The following is a 20,232-nucleotide window of genomic DNA, read 5'->3' on the forward strand; positions in this document are numbered from 1 at the left end:
TCTATCCATCTACGAGAAGTGGGCAGGGGGCACCCTGAACTGGTTGCCAGCCAGTCGCTGGGCACACAGAGAAGGACAACTCACGCGCTCATTCACACCTCGGGACAAATTGGACAGGCCAATTAACCTGACATGCATGCCTTTGGAATGTGGGAGGACACCAAAATGACTATATTACACCTTGATATGTTTTTTGGTGGCAGCACGACGGCGCAGTGGTTAGCGCTTATGCGGCACAGTTCATGTCATGGGAACCTCCTGCGTGGGTTCAAATCCAGCTCCAGACTTCCTGTGCGGAGTTTGTATGTTCTCCCCGTGCTTGCGTGGGTTTCCTCCGGGCACTCAGGTTTCCTCCGGGCACTCAGGTTTCCTCCCACATTCCAAAAACATGCATTTCAGGTGAATTGGCCGGTCCAAATTGTCCCTAGGTGTGAATGAGCGAGTGAGTTGTCTGTCCCCGTGTGCCCTGCGATTGGCTGGCAACCAGTTCAGGGTGTCCCCTGCCCACTGCCCGGAGATGGCTGGGATGGGCTCCAGCCCCCCCGCGACCCTAATGAGGATAAGCGGTACGGAGATGAGATGAGATGAGATGAGATGTTTTTTGGTGAGCCATTCCATTGTAGCTTTTGCTTTATGTTCTGGATCATTGTCTTGTTGGAAGACAAATCTCAGTCCCAGTCTCAGGTCTTTTGCAGACTCCATCAGGTTTTCTTCCAGAATGGTCCTGTATCTGGCTCCATCCATCTTCCCATCCATTTTAACCATCTTCCCTGTCCCTGCTGAAGAAAAGCAGGCCCAAAGCATGATGCTGCCACCACCATGATTGACTGTAGGGATGGTGCGTTGAGGGTGATGAGCTGTGCTGCTTTAACGTCAAACATAACGTCTTGCATTGTTGCCAAAAAGTTCGATTTTGGTCTCATCTCACCAGAGCACAATCTTCCACATGTTCGGTGTGTCTCCCAGGTGGCTTGTGGTAAACTTTAAACGACACTTTTTATGGATAGCTTTAAGAAATGGCTACCATCTTGCCACTCTTCCATAAAGGCCAGATTTGTGCAGTATACGACTGATTGTTGTCCGATGGACAGATTCTCCCGCCTCTGCAGTTCATCCTGAGTGATCAGATTTGCAGTGGTATGATACTCCTTCCATTTCAATATTATTGCTTGCACAGTGATCCTTGGGATATTTAAAGCTTGGGAAATCTTTTTGTATCCAAATCCAGCTTTCAACTTCTCCACAACAGTATCTCGGACCTGCTCAGAGATCCTCACTGAACTTCTGGACAGAGTTTGCTGCACTGAAAGTAAAGGGGCTGAATAATTTTGCACACCCACTTTTTTATTTTTTATTTGTTAAAATTTTTTTTAAATATCCAATTAAATATGTTTCACTTCATGATTGTGTCCCTATGATGCTTCACAAGAAATTACAGTTTTATATCTTTATGTTTGAAGTCTGAAATGTGGCAAAAGGTCACAAAGTTCAAGAGGGACAAATAGTTTTGCAAGCCACTGTAAAACAAAACTATTAACTAACATTTAATGCATTGATGTATTTGAATGTCTTTTATCACTTAATATGCAACTTCCTTTAAGATTTGATCTTTGCCCATGTAAAACACAGTTTTTCCCATACCATATGAAAACTCTGGCTGGGTCTCAAACTTGTATTAAAAATAAAAATATGACAAATTATTTCTGTCCTCTCACTCACTTTTGGTTAATTGGTTGATTTGTTAATATGAACGTTTTCATTTGCTGAGCAGGCGAGGGAGGGGTTGGTAGGTGGTGTTGATAGCACAAGAACGGAAGATTGCAACACGGAGGACAAAAAGGACATTTCTAAAAACTGGGCAAAGCAGGAAAATGATGCTTATATTGAATCATTTTAATTGTATAATGGCTCCAAAACATTGTGTGCATTTTTTTATCACTGGCAGAAGAATCTTAAACAGTCCCTCAAATGTTATCACTTTGTGTTTCTAAATGCCAATATTAAGTAGAGACTAATATTTTTGTTTTTGTTATACACAATTCAATTTATACTTTTGCATCTTTTCGGGGTTCTGTGTAGTTTCAGTTAACACTGGTGAGAAGTTGAATTGTAAATAGTTAAAACTTCATGTATTTAAAAGTATGCAATGTGAGGGCAAGCACACGAACACGCCCCCAGACTCACAATCGGACACGCCCCCACCTGCTCAAAGAGGTGGAAGCTGGGAAGTGAGGAGACTTTAATAACAATGTCACTTTGCTGTGGTATTGAGAGCCAATGTCCTCAAGACTGGGCAGAGAGCAGGGGCTCTGTGTTCATGACTAATTCATTATACTCAACTGATTTGGAAAATGACTCACCCTGATAAAACTGTTCATAGAAGTTTTATGTTGGTCAAAGCAAGATTCATTATTTACATTGTTAATTTCAAAGAAGAATTTCTTCAAGTGTTGTCACCACGATTGAATAGATTCACAACCTCTCATAGTAAGCTGGTAAAAAAGAATTTAAAAAAACTCATACAAAAGAAACCATTTACAAAAACCACAAGAGGCTGTACCCTCCCGCACTAAAACGGACAGGAACATGTGACTATGCCAGGGTTGTGCTGCTATCATTTGGAATCTTTCAGCTTTTTGCGGTGCTCTGTGATTTTTAAGAAATTATTCTCAGGAAACCAATTGGCAGTTTTCACTTTACTTCTTATAAGGCTTCACTGTATTCTATTTGGGAAAGAAGTATAGTGTATTTCATGACCTCAAAGCTACAGGATTTAATTGTCAGTCTGATAAGTTTTTTCTGTTTCTAATATTGGACACCTGCAAAGAAGATTGTGTAGGATGCCAGTTTGTTATTTTGACTGTTCTACCTCACTGTTGTCTGTCACTATCAGCCCACAAAGTTGCTGTTCTTTGAATCAACACATTTAAGGGCGGATCGGCTTTTGTAACCTAGAAATTTGATTAAAAGATAGGGATCAAGGCGGGGGTGGCTTTTGGAACTGCTCTCCTTGCAAGTTCAAAATGCATTGATGTTTTTAATTCTTAGTTTAAGTGTATACTGTATGACTTACCTCGCAAAATACTTTTGCTCACTTAAAGGAACTTACTATATTACTTAGTATCTTCTAGTGGTGTAAAAAAAAACAAATTTGGAATTTGACATCGTGGGTTTTTTGTACAGTCCTCTCTTGTTCTCCTTGCAAGTTCAAAATTCATTGATGTCTTCAGTCCTTATTTTGAGAGTTTACTAATCCATGAAATAATAATTTTGAGCCGCATTATTTCAATGACAGTATTGACATTTCTATGTAAAATATTTGGTTTCAGAGAAATATAATTATCGGATGACTCAAGTGGTTGGATTTTTTAATGTTGAAAAATAATCAAAAATTTGTTTTTTTTATTATCTAAAAGTTGTTACTTAATTCTGGTAAGTGAATGCTTCTTTTAATTGTTTATCGAATGAATTTTCTTTTTTATACTTGATTGTGAAATAACCCATGAGGGGAATACACAAGTACTGTACAATTCTTTACTAGGAATGTGCAATTTGCTACTGTGTGTGCCTGACTGCAAGCAAATTTGAATGTGGCCCTGTTTAAAACAGCACAGCGAATTCAACTCTATCAGAATGTGCACTTATGTTTCATTGAAATTGATGTATGTCCAATTTCAATTCAAACATTTAGCTTTTTTCAAATTTTGGGGTTTTGGGTTGGCATTTGGACTGTATTTGAACAGTCATTTTCTTATTTTCACCATTTTCATACTGCAATTAAAGAAAATCTCACACATGAGCGAGGATTTGCTCTACACCACTTCCTTTCCTCAAGCCTAATGCGCTCGTGGCCAGAACACTGATGATAAAAGTAAGATAAAAGCAGATAGGAACAGTGAAAAAAAATACAAAGGCTCTTTGAACTTAGTTGGACATTGTTAACGCAAACTTGATAGAGAAAAAAACTCACTTTAACAAAGGGAATGTAAACACTTAAATAGTTTTTGACAGCAGAAAAACTCCAACTCGTGAGCATGAATTGGACAAAAAATGCATTGGGATACAAGAAAAGATGTGTCAACATGCATCACAAAATGTGTGACATTTAAGGAGCATGCAGTGAGTGGGCGTGGGGTTGCACAGAGAAAAGGCCACACTGTGTACTACTACTGAGCTTGGCAATGCTTTGCAACTTTGTGTGATTGCGAGTCTGTGTTGTGTGCACATGCAATTGTAAAGCAGGAGGATTAAGGGAAATGTTCATAAAATAGCTTGTGTGTATTTGTCAAAAGTATTCACTGAAAATGATATAATGTATTTATTGTTGATATCTGTGGATTAATTCCTGCTTTTCCCTGAATGCAAAAGACAGGGTTCGTACACATTTTCCACGGCCATATTTAAGCACTTTTTAAGGACTTTAAAACCAAAAGAAATTATGATCCTACCAAGCCATCGTCCGAGACACAACATGGCCGAACGTCGACATCTTGTGGCGATTGCTACAAAGACTTCAGATAAATTAAAAGGTTCAGCACAGCTGAAACTTGGTCTTTCTAGATCGCTTGTTTCCAAAGTTTTACTTGTTAATGATCTTATGCGTGATCACAGTCTTACATTGTAAAAATTTGCCCTATGCTGTCCCAGTCTGATACTGATATTATAATTCATGCGTTGGTTACGTTCTGTCTCGTAATGTACCACTCTCCGGTCTCCCGAAGCAGCTGGTAAGAAATGCTGCGGTGAAGCTTTTACTAAAACAAGAAAGTTTGATTACCTTGATTATAGCTACCCTGCATTGGCTCCTTGTCATTTTAAAATGTGATTTTAAGGTTCTGTTGCTGTAATACAAAATGATGTATGGACTTTCCCCCTTCTATCTTTCAGATTTAATTTCCCCCTATGTTCCTGCTCATAGCCTTCCCTATGAAAATACTGATCCAAGGGGCCAAGAAGAAATGTGCAGGTTTGAGAGCTGTGGAAAGCTATGCCCTCCGAAATTCGATCTGCAACCTCAGTCGAACTGTTCAAATCAAGGCATAAAACAAGCTTAACACTAGTTCATGAATGACCTATATTTCATGTTGACGATGTATGTTGATGCCCTGGCAGCATCAATTGCAACCTGGTCATCCTGGAAGGGGGATTATCTCATGTGCGGTCCCCTTAACAAGGTTTTTTCATTTTCCTAATGCTGAAGTTTTGAGTTTTTCCTTGTAGGTTTTAGATCTGTATCTTGTAATAGTCTGTAGCCTCTCAGCCTTTTGAGATTTCTTGTGAGTAATGGTAATACAAATAAGCATGACTTATTTCTTTAATACATTAAAAGAGGAAATCTGGCGTGAATTATGTATTTTGCAGACCCACAAATATATCTCTGATTTACATATACGATTTTGAATCTTGCTTGTGCATTAATCAAGAAATATGATTTTTATATCTTGAGTAAATCGTGCGTACAATTCTTGAGACAAATATCTCCACATAAAAGTTTTGGGTAATATTTAGAAGGGAGCAGCCTAATCAATATGGAGCAATACTGACCAAATTACATCAGCATAATACAAGCACATTAATTTTCTTTCTGACCTTGTCGCTGTCAACGGTGTTCTGCGAGGTTCTGGATGCTATGGAGATGGTGTCTGGTTGACTACTGCAGTCTCCCTGACTGTCTCCATCTTCACCTCCATCCCTGAGCACACATCCATAATGGTATTGTTACAAAATAGATTACCAGTGACAACCAGCCTCACCTTTCATCAAGAAAATATAGAATTGAAAATATATTGTATGGTTATAGGCATTCAGAGTTATTTCTCATTAATTATTAAGAATATTTGGATACTGTTATTCAAAACCACAGAATTTTCACATTAGGAATATTAGTAATACAATTAATATGTAACGCAAGGGTTGGAAACCTATTTGACTCATGCAACCATAGAACCAAAATATTTTATTTTATTATTAAAGCTGAAACCCGCTTTCCACACAAAAACTCATTTTTTGCTAATTTAATTTCACGGTGTGACTTGACAAAATGTATGAAATTAGAATACTGCCAAGGCCTGTGTCCCATATTTCCAAATTTGAGGTAAGCTGTTGGGCCCGGGCCCAAAATTTGGGCCGGGTTCGGGCTTGAAATGTCAATAATTAAGTCGGGTGGGTTGGGCTTCTCTGTAGCCGTTTCCTTATTTATTTTTTATTTTTCATTTTTTATTTTTTTTTCGTGGAGAATCTACACAAATGCACTTAATTTTACTGAAGTAATTATTTACATAAATGAAAATGCTGACAAAACTATTAACTTAACTCAAAATCACTAAATCCAAATCAATTTTCCTCCTCGGTGTTGGGGTAAAATACGCGCAGCTTCCTCGTTCAACACGTCAGACGTCATATCCGCTTCTTGCCAATAACTCATAAACTTTACAAACTTTACTTCTGCTTTTTGGCCAAATCTTTCACTATTTGCATATTGTAATCTGCAGAATTTGAGTTTCTTTTCGGTGCCATTTGTTCAGTTTCACTTTCGTTCGCTGCACTTCGCCAGGATGCGCCCTTCGACGCTAAATCGATCAGTTGGGCTTTGCACTTTTAGTGCAAAATTGATTTGAGGTACTCAGCCCAAAGTAAACCCCAAGCTGCGTAGTTCAGCCAAAACACACAGCGATGAAGTACGCACGGCCGGAGCAAAGCTTCGTGTTTACTTTGGTGGCAAATCAAGTGCTTCAGGTTTATTTTGGGCTCGTTTAGTTGATCCGTAGGGTTTGGGAAGGCTCGGGTTTATATACACACAGGCAACTGAACTTTTTAGGCCCGATCTTACATCTACTACAAATATACCACTTTCAACTTGTCACCTTCCTGCAAATTTTCAAGATTGTGAGGCTCATTTTGACTTTCTTTTTTTTCATAAATAATGGTTTCGAATTAAGTGCAAGCAGAGTTCTTTTGTAAAAATATCACAAAATACTGAAAACGAGGATCTTTACCTTTATGCTGTTGGCCCTTGGCAGAGAGAAGTGCGCTGTTTGCATAGCTCTGCCCAACCCAACTGCTCACCCAATCAAATTGCTCTATGTGCTTGGCTGGCATTTCTAGCTGTTTACAGTTTTTTTGCAGGTTTTTATAAAGTGTCTCAATAGTGAACTTAAATTGTTTAATAAGCTTTCATATAAAGATTTACTTAGTAATGTGTTTCTAAAATGGGGTCTGTTGGTGTGACACCTTTACTGTAAACTGTAGTGGGGAGTTCGCTCTTTATATACTGGACCGAACCTTGCGCGCCAGCCATACACGCATTAAACTTGACTCTCTGCTTGTCAGGATTGAAATGATATAGATAAGCATTGTTTTAGTATAACTTTATCTCCAAGCCATGTGTACTAATGAAGAGAAGTTTCTTACGAACCATAGGTTCCTGACCCGTGATGTAACACATTACTGAGAGTCGGCAGATGCACAGTGAGGCATGCAACTCTCTTGCCTCGTGGCATAGGATGATAGGGAGAGTACATATTCTGATTTTGTGCCCATCCCAGGCCAGAACATCAAAATTAGTGACACCATTAGCAAAATACCAGCAAGTCAAACCATTCAGTACTGTTTTTCTCGCTGCATGAACGTTTATTCAAAAGCAGCAGTGTTATGACTTCATCTAGAAGTTAAGGTCAGTATAAAACTACGGTTTATATCAGGGGTCGGGAACCTATGGCTTACGAGACAGATATGGCTCTTTTCGGTACATCTGGCCCGGAGATAAAACGTAACTCATGCAAAATTTCTGTGCTTTGTTATAATTTGGGAGAGTAAAAAAACGATTTCAGATTATGCAAAGCCAAAGAGATGCTGTAATCAAATATGTAGGTCCAGTAAATATGAGTTTCAACTCAGTTTCAACTTAAGTTTACAGTCAGGTTGCCACATCAAGATACCCCGTTTTGGCTGTCCGTCGCTAAGGAAGTTGTTTTTTTATTATCTAAAAGTTTATACTTAATTCTGGTAAATGAATGCTTCTTTTTAATTGTTTATCGAATTAATTAAATTAATGTATTTATTTATTTCACACATCGTGGGGATGTCTTAAACATTTTTTTTTGTATAATACCATATTTAACTAAAGATTCCATAACGTTTTGAAAGTGCAATCAAGACAACAAGAACACGCACATGTCCAGGAGCCAATGTGGGAAGCGATCACAACCTGGTCATGATGAACTTCCGTGTTTGCCAACAGAATGTCAAAAAGTCACGCTTGACCTTGAGCGACTGAAAGACCCAGAGGTGGCCGAGAGCTTCCAAGCCTTTATTGGCGGGACGTTTGCTCTTTTGCTCGCCTTGGACAAAGGTGTCGAATCACTGACCACCAACTTCTCAGAGAGGATGACTGAAGCAGCGAAATAAATTGTAGGAAAACACCAAAAGAAGAAAAAGCCGTGGGTGACAAATGAAATTCTCCTGCAGTACAACTTAAGGCGAAAACTAAAGAAGGAAAGCAACAGCCCTGGAGGTGCAGCCAAGTACAAAGCAACCAACAAAAAAAATCGAAAAAGCTTAAGAGAAGCAAAGGGGAAATGGTTTGAAGACCAATGTTAAGAGTTAGAAGAGTGCCTCATCGTGAACAATCAAAGAAAGCATTCCAGATTGTAAATGACCTGAAGAACAGCATTCGGGGTAAGGCAGAGAATAAGCTAACTGAAGAAAATAGATCATGAACAGATGGACAGTTACTGCTCCAAACTCTGCAACCACCCGGCACATGGAAACCCTGAGGTCCTTAAGAATTCCATCCCAAGGGAAAGTGACGACTTCCTTATGCTCAGAGAAGAGTTAGAGGCAGCTATTAACGAAACGAAGGTCTCAAGGAATCTACAACATCAGAACTCATACGCAATAGTGCTTAATAGTGGTGAGCAAACTATATGAAATGAAATGAAATGATCTGCATTTATATAGCGCTTTTCAAATCAAGACTTCCCAAAGCGCTTTACAGTGTGCTTCACATTTCCCAATAGTAGCCGTGCAGCCATGTAAGGCGCTAACCTGCTAATTGGGGGTATTTAGGGGTTCAGTGTCTTACCTAAGAACACTTCGACATGTAACACGGAGGAGCCGGGATTCGAACTGCGATCTCTTGATCCCAAGACGAGCGCTCTACCTCCTGAGCCACTGCCGCTCTATAGACATCTTGACAAAGATTTGCGGAAAGATTTGGCAAACAGTGGGAATCGGCATGGACATTAGTGCTCGTAATTATGCTACTAAAGAAAGGAAACCTTCAACTATGCTCCAACCACAGAACCATCCGTCTCATCAGCCATCAATGGTAACATTGGAGCGTGGTTTTGAACCACAGTCTGCGTGAGACAAGGCTGCATTCACTCTCCAACTTTATTTAACATATTCCTGGGGTGGATCATGTCCGAAGCTCTGGAGAAACTTGAAGGTACAGTCAGTATTGGGGGAGACAACATCACTAACCTCCATTTTGCGTATGATATTGCTGGATTGGCATGAGACGAACAAGAACTCAGAGATCTGGTCAACCGCCAGGACAAAGCATCAACCCAAAAAGCGATTGAAATCAGCAAAGAAAAAAACAAAAGTAATGACCAACAATTCCCAGGGTATTACCACAAAAATCAACCACAGAGAGCTAGAACCTGTCACCAAATTTAATTTTTTTGGATATGTCATATCAGAAGAGGGGCCGGAACCAGAAATCATGGCCAGGATAGTTCAAACCGCAGCCGCACTTGCCAGACCATAACCCATCTGGAGGGACGTGAACATAGCAGTCAAATCAAAGATCAGGCTCATGCATACCTTGGTTACTTCCATCTTCCTCGATGCTTGCAAGACATAAACTCTGAGACAAAAACTGGAAAAGAAAATCCAGGAGATGCGATGATACAGGAAACATTTAGGCATCACCTTTATGTGACCACCGAAACGGTGCGCAACACCATCAGTTGGCACATTAACCCTACTGGAGAAGTGGAAGACTGAAAAAAAACTGGTACGACAACATTAAGGAATGGGCTGGTGCCAACTTTGCCAGAACCAAAAACACGGCAGGGACCGTTAACAGTGGAAAAGGCTGTCCAGAGATTCGTCCTCATTTGTGCCCCGATGACCCATGCGGATAAGGGATCCGTACACTGAATACATTTATTTTCGCATATGAGAAAACCTAAACTTAATCAGATTCTATTTGCTGCACTACTTGCAGCCAAAAGTCATCCTTTTTGATGGGTCTAAGGGGATTATTTGTATTTATAGTTTTGTTTCGGCCTTGGGAGGGATGAGTGCAGCCAGGCTGTACTTGCCCATGACGCACCAAAGAAAGTGGTGTCCCAACAACTCGAGGGGTTAAGGAACCGTGCACCGTGATAGTTATGTTTATTTTTTCAAGCATTTATAATGTAGAAAAAAACAACAACAAGGAAATACAGTTGAATAGTAATGTGATGACACAGATTACAATGAATATAACCAAAGTCAAACAAAGTTACCGCTTGGCGTTATTGCAAGGCTTGGTGAGCGTTGCTGTTTTAGGTAGATGGACGGGCTCCTTCAGCGCCCCCTTCAGGTGAGTCATTCTCTCTTGGATCACCTCCCTTATGTTTTTGATCCACTCCTGTTTGGCTTCGACACTGAATGCCTGCGAGGGGGTCATTGTATATACAGTACTCAATTCATTATTTACACAGACAAAAATATCATTTTTGCCTTTCTGTCTTAAGTCTTTATTATGTGTTTATCCTGGAGTTTAATGTCTAATCTATTTGCAAACAATGTTCACTTGCTGTTACCAACGAGAATAAGGGCTGTTTTATATATTTTATTACTTATTAAGAAAAAGAACAAATAACATTAACATAAGAAAAAATTGACTTAAAATGAACAAAATGTTCTGCCAATTTGGTAAAAATGTATGATTGTAGTGTACTAATGACTGTTTAGTAACTAAACTACTTGCCTTCAGTACAGTTTTATTATCGGAGGAAGGGGTTCGTCCTGCCCAAAGTGCAAATTTACATGGGTCACCTTCTATGTGCTCTGTCACCCCCAACTCTGATGTCTGAAGTAGAAATGAAAAATGTAGTATCAATTATACATCTATAAAAAAATATCTGCCATTATACTTTAATCAATCTTTCATTCATTCAGTCATTCATTCATTTTCCAGCTGCTTGTCCTCCCTAAGGTAGCCGGTATGCTGTAGCCCATGTCAGCTGTCTTCAGGCATTGGACTGGGGCCACGGTGGACTGGTTTCCTGCAAATTGCAGGGCACTGGGAGATGGAAAACCATTCATACTCATAACAGTCAACATTTATTGAAAATGGACTACTCTCACCAGTAGTCTTTGTTTGTACTGATACTTGGTCCTGCTTGTGGAGTCTTTGAACTCCTTGCTGAAGACCAGAGAGAATTCAAACAGGAAGAGATGTCGGTCCCGCCCCTTTCGTATGAGCGAGCGAGGATCCCAAACCTGGAAACTGTCTTGCAGAATAAGCTCGCCCTGAACCTCCAAGTTCTCCTCAAAACCTGGAAGGGAAATTCAGATCCGTTTGAGATTTAGAATTATTTTACACGAGAGAGGGAACTGAAAGCGTTTGGTTTTTGCCCAAGTAAAAGTACCATAAATTCTGAACATTCAAGCTGCTACTTTTTTGTTACATTCTAGACACAGTGGCTTCTAACTGCTTAATGTTTTTTTTTGTATTTGGATTTGTGGCGGCACAGAGGAAAACGGCGAGTTGCTCTTATCAGCAACACATGTGCTCTAATTGCAAAACAATGTGGGAAAGTCTGAAAACATTTATGACGACCCTTTGAGAGTAATGAGTACGGGAGTTTGCCAAGATTATTAATAAAATACATAAAAGAGGTAAAACTGGAGGTTTGACAGTACTTTATTTTATATGTACAACGAACTCACAAAATTTTAATTTTTTCATCTACAATTTAAGTCTTTATATATCTGAACTAAAAACCAGTGGGAGTTATCTATCAAAAATGCTACACTTCTCTTTCCGTATCATCTGAGTCATGTGGGGTCATTGGAGTTTCCTTATATCCTCGAGAACTAATGACAAGTGACTGCTATTTGGTCATTACCATAGCAACCATCGATGACAACACAAAAACCCCGTCATTGTTGTAATCTGGCACTATTCTCTACAGTATGGTTGCCCTGGCTCTGTCGTCTAGAAACACAGGGCTCACATTTTACGCAATACAGCCCTCATTTGCGTTTTCTTTCGTCATAGTGGTAAATATGTGCTCGCTTTTGTAATTGCTCAGGTGGTCTCCATCTTGAATGATCCGAAAACACGTTACATCAGCGACTTGCAGTCCAGCTGAAACCTGCATCAGGCGTGCTTTGTACTTAAGCCTGAAGATTAAACTTCGGCACGCTTGTTCAAGACAAAATTGAGTTTTGTTCTTAAATTTGAGCATGCAAGTTCTAATCAGGTGCACTCTGTAGTCCAAAATTTACTGCAATCCTAAAATATTGAACATAGTGTGGCATCTAATACCTTCCAGCATGGCAAGATGCATGGCATCGTTAGCTCTCTTTGGTACGCTTAGCATGACCTCCAGACCATCTTTGATCTCCCCTTTGCCCTCTTCACAGCATGACAGCAACTCCTAAAGCACGCCAGGTTTCATTATTTCTCACCAGCAATATGAAAATAGCATTTTGATTGCTTTTGCGACATGGAAGCGTGTGTCTCACTTTGAGCAGCAACTGGTACTTGGTTATTCTCTGCACCGGTTTGATGAGGTAGGACGAGACAGAGTTGGCCAGGCCGCGTCGCTGCTGGATGTCCTGCTCACGCAGCCAACAAATAATGTTTCAAATTATCACACAATTTATTTGCAAAAAATTATGAAATTATCAACAGCAAGCCAATCACAAGAATAAAATGTATTACCCTACAGGCAGAAAATGTTGTTTTCAATTTATTATATATATTTTAAATATGTTATTTATTTGGCAAAATAAGTGATACATCCTTAAAATCTGCAAGTTATCTAGATTCTGGATAAGTATCTAGATTCTAGATAATTTCAGATTGCAAGGGTATCTAACATATGGCTAACAGGCCAGATCAGGGCCCCCAACAGATTTAATCCGACCCGCGAGACAATGCTGAGAGGAGCACAAGAGAAAAACTAGCCACATCACATAAAACAACACGCGGTTTAAAATATGTCCACTGGATGTTGCCAAAGCTGGGGGCCACTCCCATAAAAAATCACCCACCGTAGCTGTATTTGCTGACCACCATTTATCAACCAGAGAACATTTTAGGAACCACAGATCCAGATGTTATGTTACTTAAAACACAAGTCACGGATGGGCTACTTAAAATAAATTTGGACAATATATTTAAACATTTATATACAATATACTGACTAAACAGCAACATTGTTCTCAAGTATCACCCCAATCCTGTGATTAACAGTAAAGTTGAATCCCATGCCTCTGTTTTCATGAAAATTCTACAGATATCCCAAAACAGAACCTATGGACTGTAAAACATACATTATGTGCTTGACAGGTAAATAATGAACTTTATTTATTAAATTAAACTGCCATTTCCTGTCATCTGTGTTGGTAAGTTAGCTATTCAGACTATTTTGGTATTTAAACAGTGTAAAAGGACTTACGTCAAAAAAGGTGCCGGCATGCTCGAGGATGAGCTGGCTGGAGTCGGGTTTGTTCTTGCAATAATCCACGTAAATGTGAAATTTATCAGCCTGTGTCAAATCAGAGGAAGTTTGAAGTTGGTAATTTGTGACATGTTTTTTTGTTGTTGTTGTTTTTTTGCTATTTTATTTTTTAAAATGAATGCTTACCCAGGTGACAAAGCAATGGCCCACATCTTCTGGCAGCTGTTCATAGTTTACAAGTTCCTTTAAGAAAATACTGTGAGTGCACACAAACAAAGATGCGTCTTACTGCATGTTCTAGGTGAACACAAAAGCATATCCTGACTCATCCCAAAAGAAAGGAATAAAAGTACCAGAAATTTGGGGAAATAATGTATTTAACGATTAAATGTAACTATTGCAGAAGAGGCAGTTCACAATTGTAGGGAAGGCAGTTCACTTTAGGATCAAGCTGAACGGCAATACAGTTAAGGAGCTGTACGGAATTTGGACGTTTTTACTCGCTGCTGCCATCTCCTGGCTTGGGGCATCATTGCATCCTCTGTCAAGCTTCTTATGTTGCGCCTGCAAGTATCTTTCTTAGAAATGCCCAAATAAACTCTTCGGGAACCACTTTCTTAGGTTCTGGGTTAGCATTTGGATTGTACTAGAAACGGGCCTTTTTACATACACTATTTTCATTTTCCACTAATAAATATAAACAAGGGCAGCACGGCAGCGCAGTGGTTAGCGCATGTGCGGCACAGTTCTGAGGTCATGGGATCAAACCTTCCTGTGTGGACTTTGCATGTTCTCCCCATGCTTGCATGAGTTTGCTCCGGGCACTCCGGTTTCCTCCCACATTCCAGAAAAAAGCATGTCGGATTAATTGGTCCAAATTGTCCCTAGGTGTGAATGAGCGAGTGTCTGTCTCTGTGTGCCCTGCGACTGGCTGGCAACAAGTTCAGGGTGTCCCTTGCCCACTGCCCAAAGATAGCTGCGATGGGCTCCAGCACCCTCGCGACCAAACTAAGGATAAGCGGTGCAGATAATGGATGGACGGAAATATAAAAAAACTATAAAACCGCAGGGATAAACATGACGTCACTCTCCAGCACCCCCACCCCTCTCATTCCTCTTACTACCTAATGTGTACCACCCTGAACAGCTTAGCTAAAAATAAGATAAAAGCAGATGTGCTAGAAAATAAAGTATACAGGCTTTTAAACTCAGTTGGGCATTGTTGACATACTTCAGAGAAAATGAGCCACTTTCAACTTTTTAAGGACACCTAAAACGACACACCCCACTGTTGAGAGAAAAAAGTCCAAGTTTGAGCCTCATAGGGATTGGCTTTTCCTAAAATGTGCTAATGTTATAATTCAAAATTTGAATTTAGTGATGACAATGCTTTTGCCATCTATTCTTGAAAATCCAAATCTCTATGGGAGAACATGATAAAAATGATCACGGCAGGAAAGTGCTGGTTAACTACAGACATTTACTAGACACAAATCCTGGCACAATTCCTAGGAGAGAAAAAAATAAATGAATTCCGTGCCTAAAGTATTCATAATAAGAATATTTAAATCTTTAAGCCTACAATAGATTGAAAACATGGATTTGGATATTTTGCAACCTGCAACAAAAATTAGGCTAAAAGACCATGACGATTTGTAGCCACTGGATGGGGGCTTTTGTAGCTCCCAACATATTTCCATGTTGTTTGTTACTTGCTACATAATTCTTTCTAATTGCAATAATGGTCCAGAATTTACACAATTTTGTTTCAAGTTCCCCACAGAATGTCCACAAGATAAGGGTAAGCAAAATTATCTGCCGAATGAACAAAAACAATTTACTTAAAAAGATGATTGTTTTACATGTTTTCAATGACTGTTCAATTGAGTTTTTGTCGTTTTAACGTATAATATTCTTTTCACATATTTTTGTTTACAAATGGTCAAAAATCAAACCTGTTTAGTACAACATACATTTAAATCAGTATTTGTTTGTTTATTTTTGTTTACTTAATTAAATGTTTTCTGCTGTTTAGGGCAGTGGTTTTGAAATAGAGAGGTACCCCCCGAGCACGCGTCAATTTTTTCTTTTCTTCCCAGGATTAAATGCAATTGCACGTTCTCTACGCCAGGGAGCGTTGTAAAGCCGTGTATTGCAAAACGTACTGATCAATTTATATCGTCTTTGATTAAACTAACAACTAATAATTTCATATATTTTTGTTTTGCAGGTTTTTTTTTCAATATTTTGCTTCTCTCAAGAAAAGAATGTTGGTTGAATGAATTATTTACAGATCGTATGTAATTTTTTGTTTATTTGCACAGTTCTTTATCATAAGGCACCATTAGCTCAGGAGGTAGAGCGCTCGTCTTGGGATCAAGAGTTTGGAGGTTCGATATGCAGTAGGTTGCTTTGGCTGACGCTGTTATCAGTTGGGTAGTGTGGAAAAGGGAAAAGTGTGAAGCCCATTAAGCGCTTTGGGGGTTTTTTGTTGACTTGAGAAGCGTTATATGAATGCATTTATGTTTACAAGGAGTCTCAAGGAGCTGCACAGTCTACAGATTATTGCAAATCACAGACTGTTATTTCACCATTCTCTGATCGAAGGTTTGTCATAGTCAGTCAAAAGAGAATAGTTTAAGAAATTTCATTTTATTTTTGAATTTCAGATGCACTTTAGTTTGTTCCTGTAAGAGTTAATAATGCTATTCTTTGTTGAAAGTTGGTCCATATTTCTTTTTCAATCCTCATATACGTTAATCTGTATACAGTGTTAAGGTTTTGGTAGTTAGTTTTAGGGGATACGAGTGGAATTCTTCATCCAGCTGGAGGGGAGGGTGAATTGTCTACCCAGACGCAACAGAAAATAATTGAGAAGCACAAAGTAGTTAGCGCGCAACCCCACGGTGCAGTGGACAATGGTTCAATTCCAGCTATTGCTGTCTCTCCGTGCATCTGAAAGATTAAAGGCGTCTGTATCTTTCATTGTAAAAAATATACGCAAAGGTAAAGTGCATTAAACTCCTAAGACAGACAAAGCAGGTTCATTGATCAATAACTTGTAAAAGTCTCTCACTTGTTGTGGAAATCGTAAATCTCCTGCATGTTGCCGAATATGACGTTCTCTTTATTGGCGATAGCAGGTGGGATTTCATCACCGCCTTTGAGCATCTCGCACAAGTAGGTCTGGGAACAAACAGGTTCAACTAGCACTTATTATTTGCTGTACAAAACAAAACATTACCGGTGTAAACACAGAAACTGCTGCCAAGGCTTGAACATAGATGTGTAAGTAGTGACATGTAGTGGTTACTTGGACAATGTTTCCATTTCAAAACCATATAGTTTGATAATTCAGGCATACCTCGCTCACTTTGTATGCCTTCCATTGTTACTTGTATAATACTTGTCATTTGAAGCGGGAGAGGCAGTAACACAGCAGTGAGTGACCAACTGATCAAGTTGTTAGCTAAAAACAAAAGCACCTAGTGGGAAAAGTTACTTTATTCTAGCAAGAGCAAAGTAGAGTTAGTTAAGAATAAGAAGCCTGAATCAGGGCACTCAGAGATGACAATCTTCAGATCCCAGCCTTGGAAAACTATATGGGTGTCAACCTTATGCAGGGGTGTCAACTTCACATTTGCATAATGGCTGTCCCCAAGGGGCCTGTTGCAAATTTTAGTAACAAAATGTAATTACATGGGATGTAAAAATAAATGTAACTTCTCTTTAATGTAAAATTGAACTCATTTATCATTAAAGTCACAAACATTCCAGTTGTATTAAAAACAATATCACTACACATATATAATGGTTTGGATTAAATGTAACAAAACATGAAAACTTTGGACATTTTGGGGATAATTTTTTCTCAATTCCACTCATTGGCTTTAATATGGAAACAATGCCGTGTTGTGGCGGTAAATTGTCACTTTTGGGGTATTGTAGTTGACATGGATAAATTTACTACGCAGTGGGAAACGTAGTTTTTGGACAAAGCACACTTTCGTTCCGTTTTTAAACAGGCTGAAATTTTAATCTTTCGCGGGTTGCATCAAATGATGTGTCGCACTACATTTGGCTCATAACCACTGTTGCAATTAACACAATACAAAGTAATGTGTTCCTGTAAAGCAATTACTTTTCTCATTAACGAGCATTATTAATAAAAAATGTCTAACACGAATTTCAACCTGTTCTCTTCTCATTCAGAAAAGCCTTTTGACCCTCAGCCTTTGCAATCCTATTATCGTCATTCTAGTGGGTTTGGCATGTTTATAATAAGCCTACAAAGTACAACTCAATACAGTTATGGTGGCACCGTCTCAAGCACAGTGTTCATCAATTTTTCTAGTGATGTTCTTCCTACCATATATACTTGCATCCAACCAGTATTTACTGTATAATATACTGAAATCAAGGGATTTAGCTTAAATGCACAAGTTTGGTTGTGTGTCAACACTCACCAAGTGAATGCTAGGCAGTGCGTGGGCAACGGGTGTGATTTATACAGGAAAAACAAACCAACGGTAAATCAGTGGATTCAAACGTAAGCACAGATTTTATGGTACACATGTTCTGAATGTTGGTCTTTTTATTCGTAAAACTGTTTTTCTCAATACAGTACCTGATGCCTAGGGAAACAAAACATATTAGACAATACTTAGCAATTGAAGAGGAAATATTCAAGTGGTTTGAAGCCCATTGACAAAATGGATATGGAGTGTCTTGGCTAACTGTTCCTTTGCAAGCTCTCAAAATTACATACGAAATATGAAGGCTTCACCACTTCCACAGGTTAGCGTACACATTTTCTCCCATTTATTTTACCATGTGACTACTTTTAAGCAGCTTTAAGGGGTCTACTTCAATGTGAGTATATACGGTAATTTGAAACTAGATAGTTACTTTTAGAGTAGAGTGCTACTTTTGGGTATAATCTATGGGGTAACGTAATTACTCTTTAAATTAAGTAACTAGTAATGTTAACTCATTACTTTTTTTCAGTACCAAGCCCAGCACTGCATATTATTTACACTTTGTCTTAAAAATATTGACTCAAAAATGTTGGTGTGTTGATTAAACAGAAACATGTTTCAATTGTCGTGTTTGCAGTTGCAACCCAGGTAAGTGCAAAGCAAAAGAGTATTGCAAAATATTTTCACCACTTTTCCATCCTCTAGCTTTTTTCCCTGTGGTGAGGGGCCCTCTCCTCGTGAGAGGTAAGAGAATTCTCCCACCGTGGTCCGCTGTGTGTCGTAAGAGGCGACTAAAGTGGAGGGAGCGAGGGTACTAGGGATCCTCTCCTCTCTATCTCAACTCCCTAAGAGACAGCAAGGCAAAGAAAGGGGGGCGGGAGACCGAAAGGTCTCGCAAACCCTAGTTAAAGGGTCACTAAATGTGAGAGGATGTGGAAGTAAAGCGACTGAGTGGAAGAAAGAGGAGATCGGAAGGATGATGACTAAAAGAAAGGTTGATGTGTTAGCCTTGAGTGAAACAAAGATGAAAGGAAAGGGTAAATTACATCTTGGAGGTATGTATGGTAGAAGGTCTGGAGTTACGGATGGACATGCTAGAGAAGGATTGGCTGTGCTTGTGAGTGAGAAAGCAAAGAAAAAACTGGTGGAGTGGAAAGAGATATCTTCCAGATTGATGTGGGTGAGGTTGAAGTGGGTGTAGAAGTATGGATGTTTATAAGTGCATATGGACCTGGTTAAGAAAGAAGCGCTGAGGAGAGAGAGGAGTTCTGGAAGGACTTGTCCGAATGTGTGGCAAGTGCGAAAGAAGGGTCGAAAGTGGTAATACTAGGTGACCTGAATGCTAGAGTGGGTGATGAAATGGTTGAAAATGTGATTGGCAGATATGGAGTACCAGGAAGAAATGCGAGTGGGAAGAAATTGATTGAGTTATGTGTGGAAAATGAGTTGGTGATTGTAAATACATTGTTTAAAAAGAGCGACGTGAATAAGTGTACCTTTGTCAGAGTGGATAGTGGCAAGATGGTGGTCTGAGCACTGTTGGATTATGTAGTGGTTAGGAAAGGGATGTTAAGTAGATTATTGGATGTGCATGTTTACAGAGGTGAAATGAGTGGTATGTCTGATCATTTTTATGTGGAAGGAAAACTGAGAATAGATGGATCGTGGAGGGCTAGTTATAGGAAGAGTGTGAGGGAAGAGGTGAAAATGTCAGAGTTGAATAAGGCAGAAAAGGAAAGAGAGTTTAAAGAGAGGATAAGGGAAGAGTATGAACGGATTTGTAGGAGAGAAATGGAGAGTGTGAAAATTGAATGGAAGTGGTTTAAAGAGGCAGTGTTGAGGAGTGCAAAAGAAGTGTGTGGAATGAGAAAATTTGGTCGAGGTATTAGGAAAGGAAGTGAATGGTGGAATGATGAGGTATCAGAGGCTGTGACGGAAAAGAGACGTGCCTTGTGGGGAATGGCTGCAAGATAAGAGTGGCGATGCGTATGAAAGATATAAAGTGAAGAAAAGGTTGGTAAAAGCGGCGGAGGAAGCAGCCAAAAGGAAAGCAAATAATGAAT

At 39.3% G+C, this 20,232-nt stretch overlaps 1 protein-coding gene across 1 annotated transcript in view; it reads right to left on the reverse strand.

Moving 5' to 3' along the window:
* The window catches only part of kalrna (kalirin RhoGEF kinase a), a 222,388-nt gene that overhangs the window by 85,644 nt on the left and 116,512 nt on the right, over positions 1–20,232 (reverse strand). Inside the window, exons 30-38 of the mRNA XM_088352822.1 lie at positions 16,768–16,877; positions 13,878–13,947; positions 13,689–13,778; positions 12,751–12,843; positions 12,551–12,662; positions 11,365–11,555; positions 10,985–11,086; positions 10,518–10,666; positions 5,590–5,692 (exon numbers count right to left, since the gene is read on the reverse strand). Coding sequence (XP_088208948.1) covers positions 5,590–5,692; positions 10,518–10,666; positions 10,985–11,086; positions 11,365–11,555; positions 12,551–12,662; positions 12,751–12,843; positions 13,689–13,778; positions 13,878–13,947; positions 16,768–16,877 — 1,020 coding nt within the window. The remainder of the gene's footprint in view (positions 1–5,589; positions 5,693–10,517; positions 10,667–10,984; positions 11,087–11,364; positions 11,556–12,550; positions 12,663–12,750; positions 12,844–13,688; positions 13,779–13,877; positions 13,948–16,767; positions 16,878–20,232) is intronic.

This window comes from Urocampus carinirostris, chromosome 14, assembly GCF_059441175.1.
Source record: "Urocampus carinirostris isolate Australia breed hairy pipefish chromosome 14, RoL_Ucar_1.0, whole genome shotgun sequence".
NCBI lineage: Eukaryota > Metazoa > Chordata > Actinopteri > Syngnathiformes > Syngnathidae > Urocampus > Urocampus carinirostris.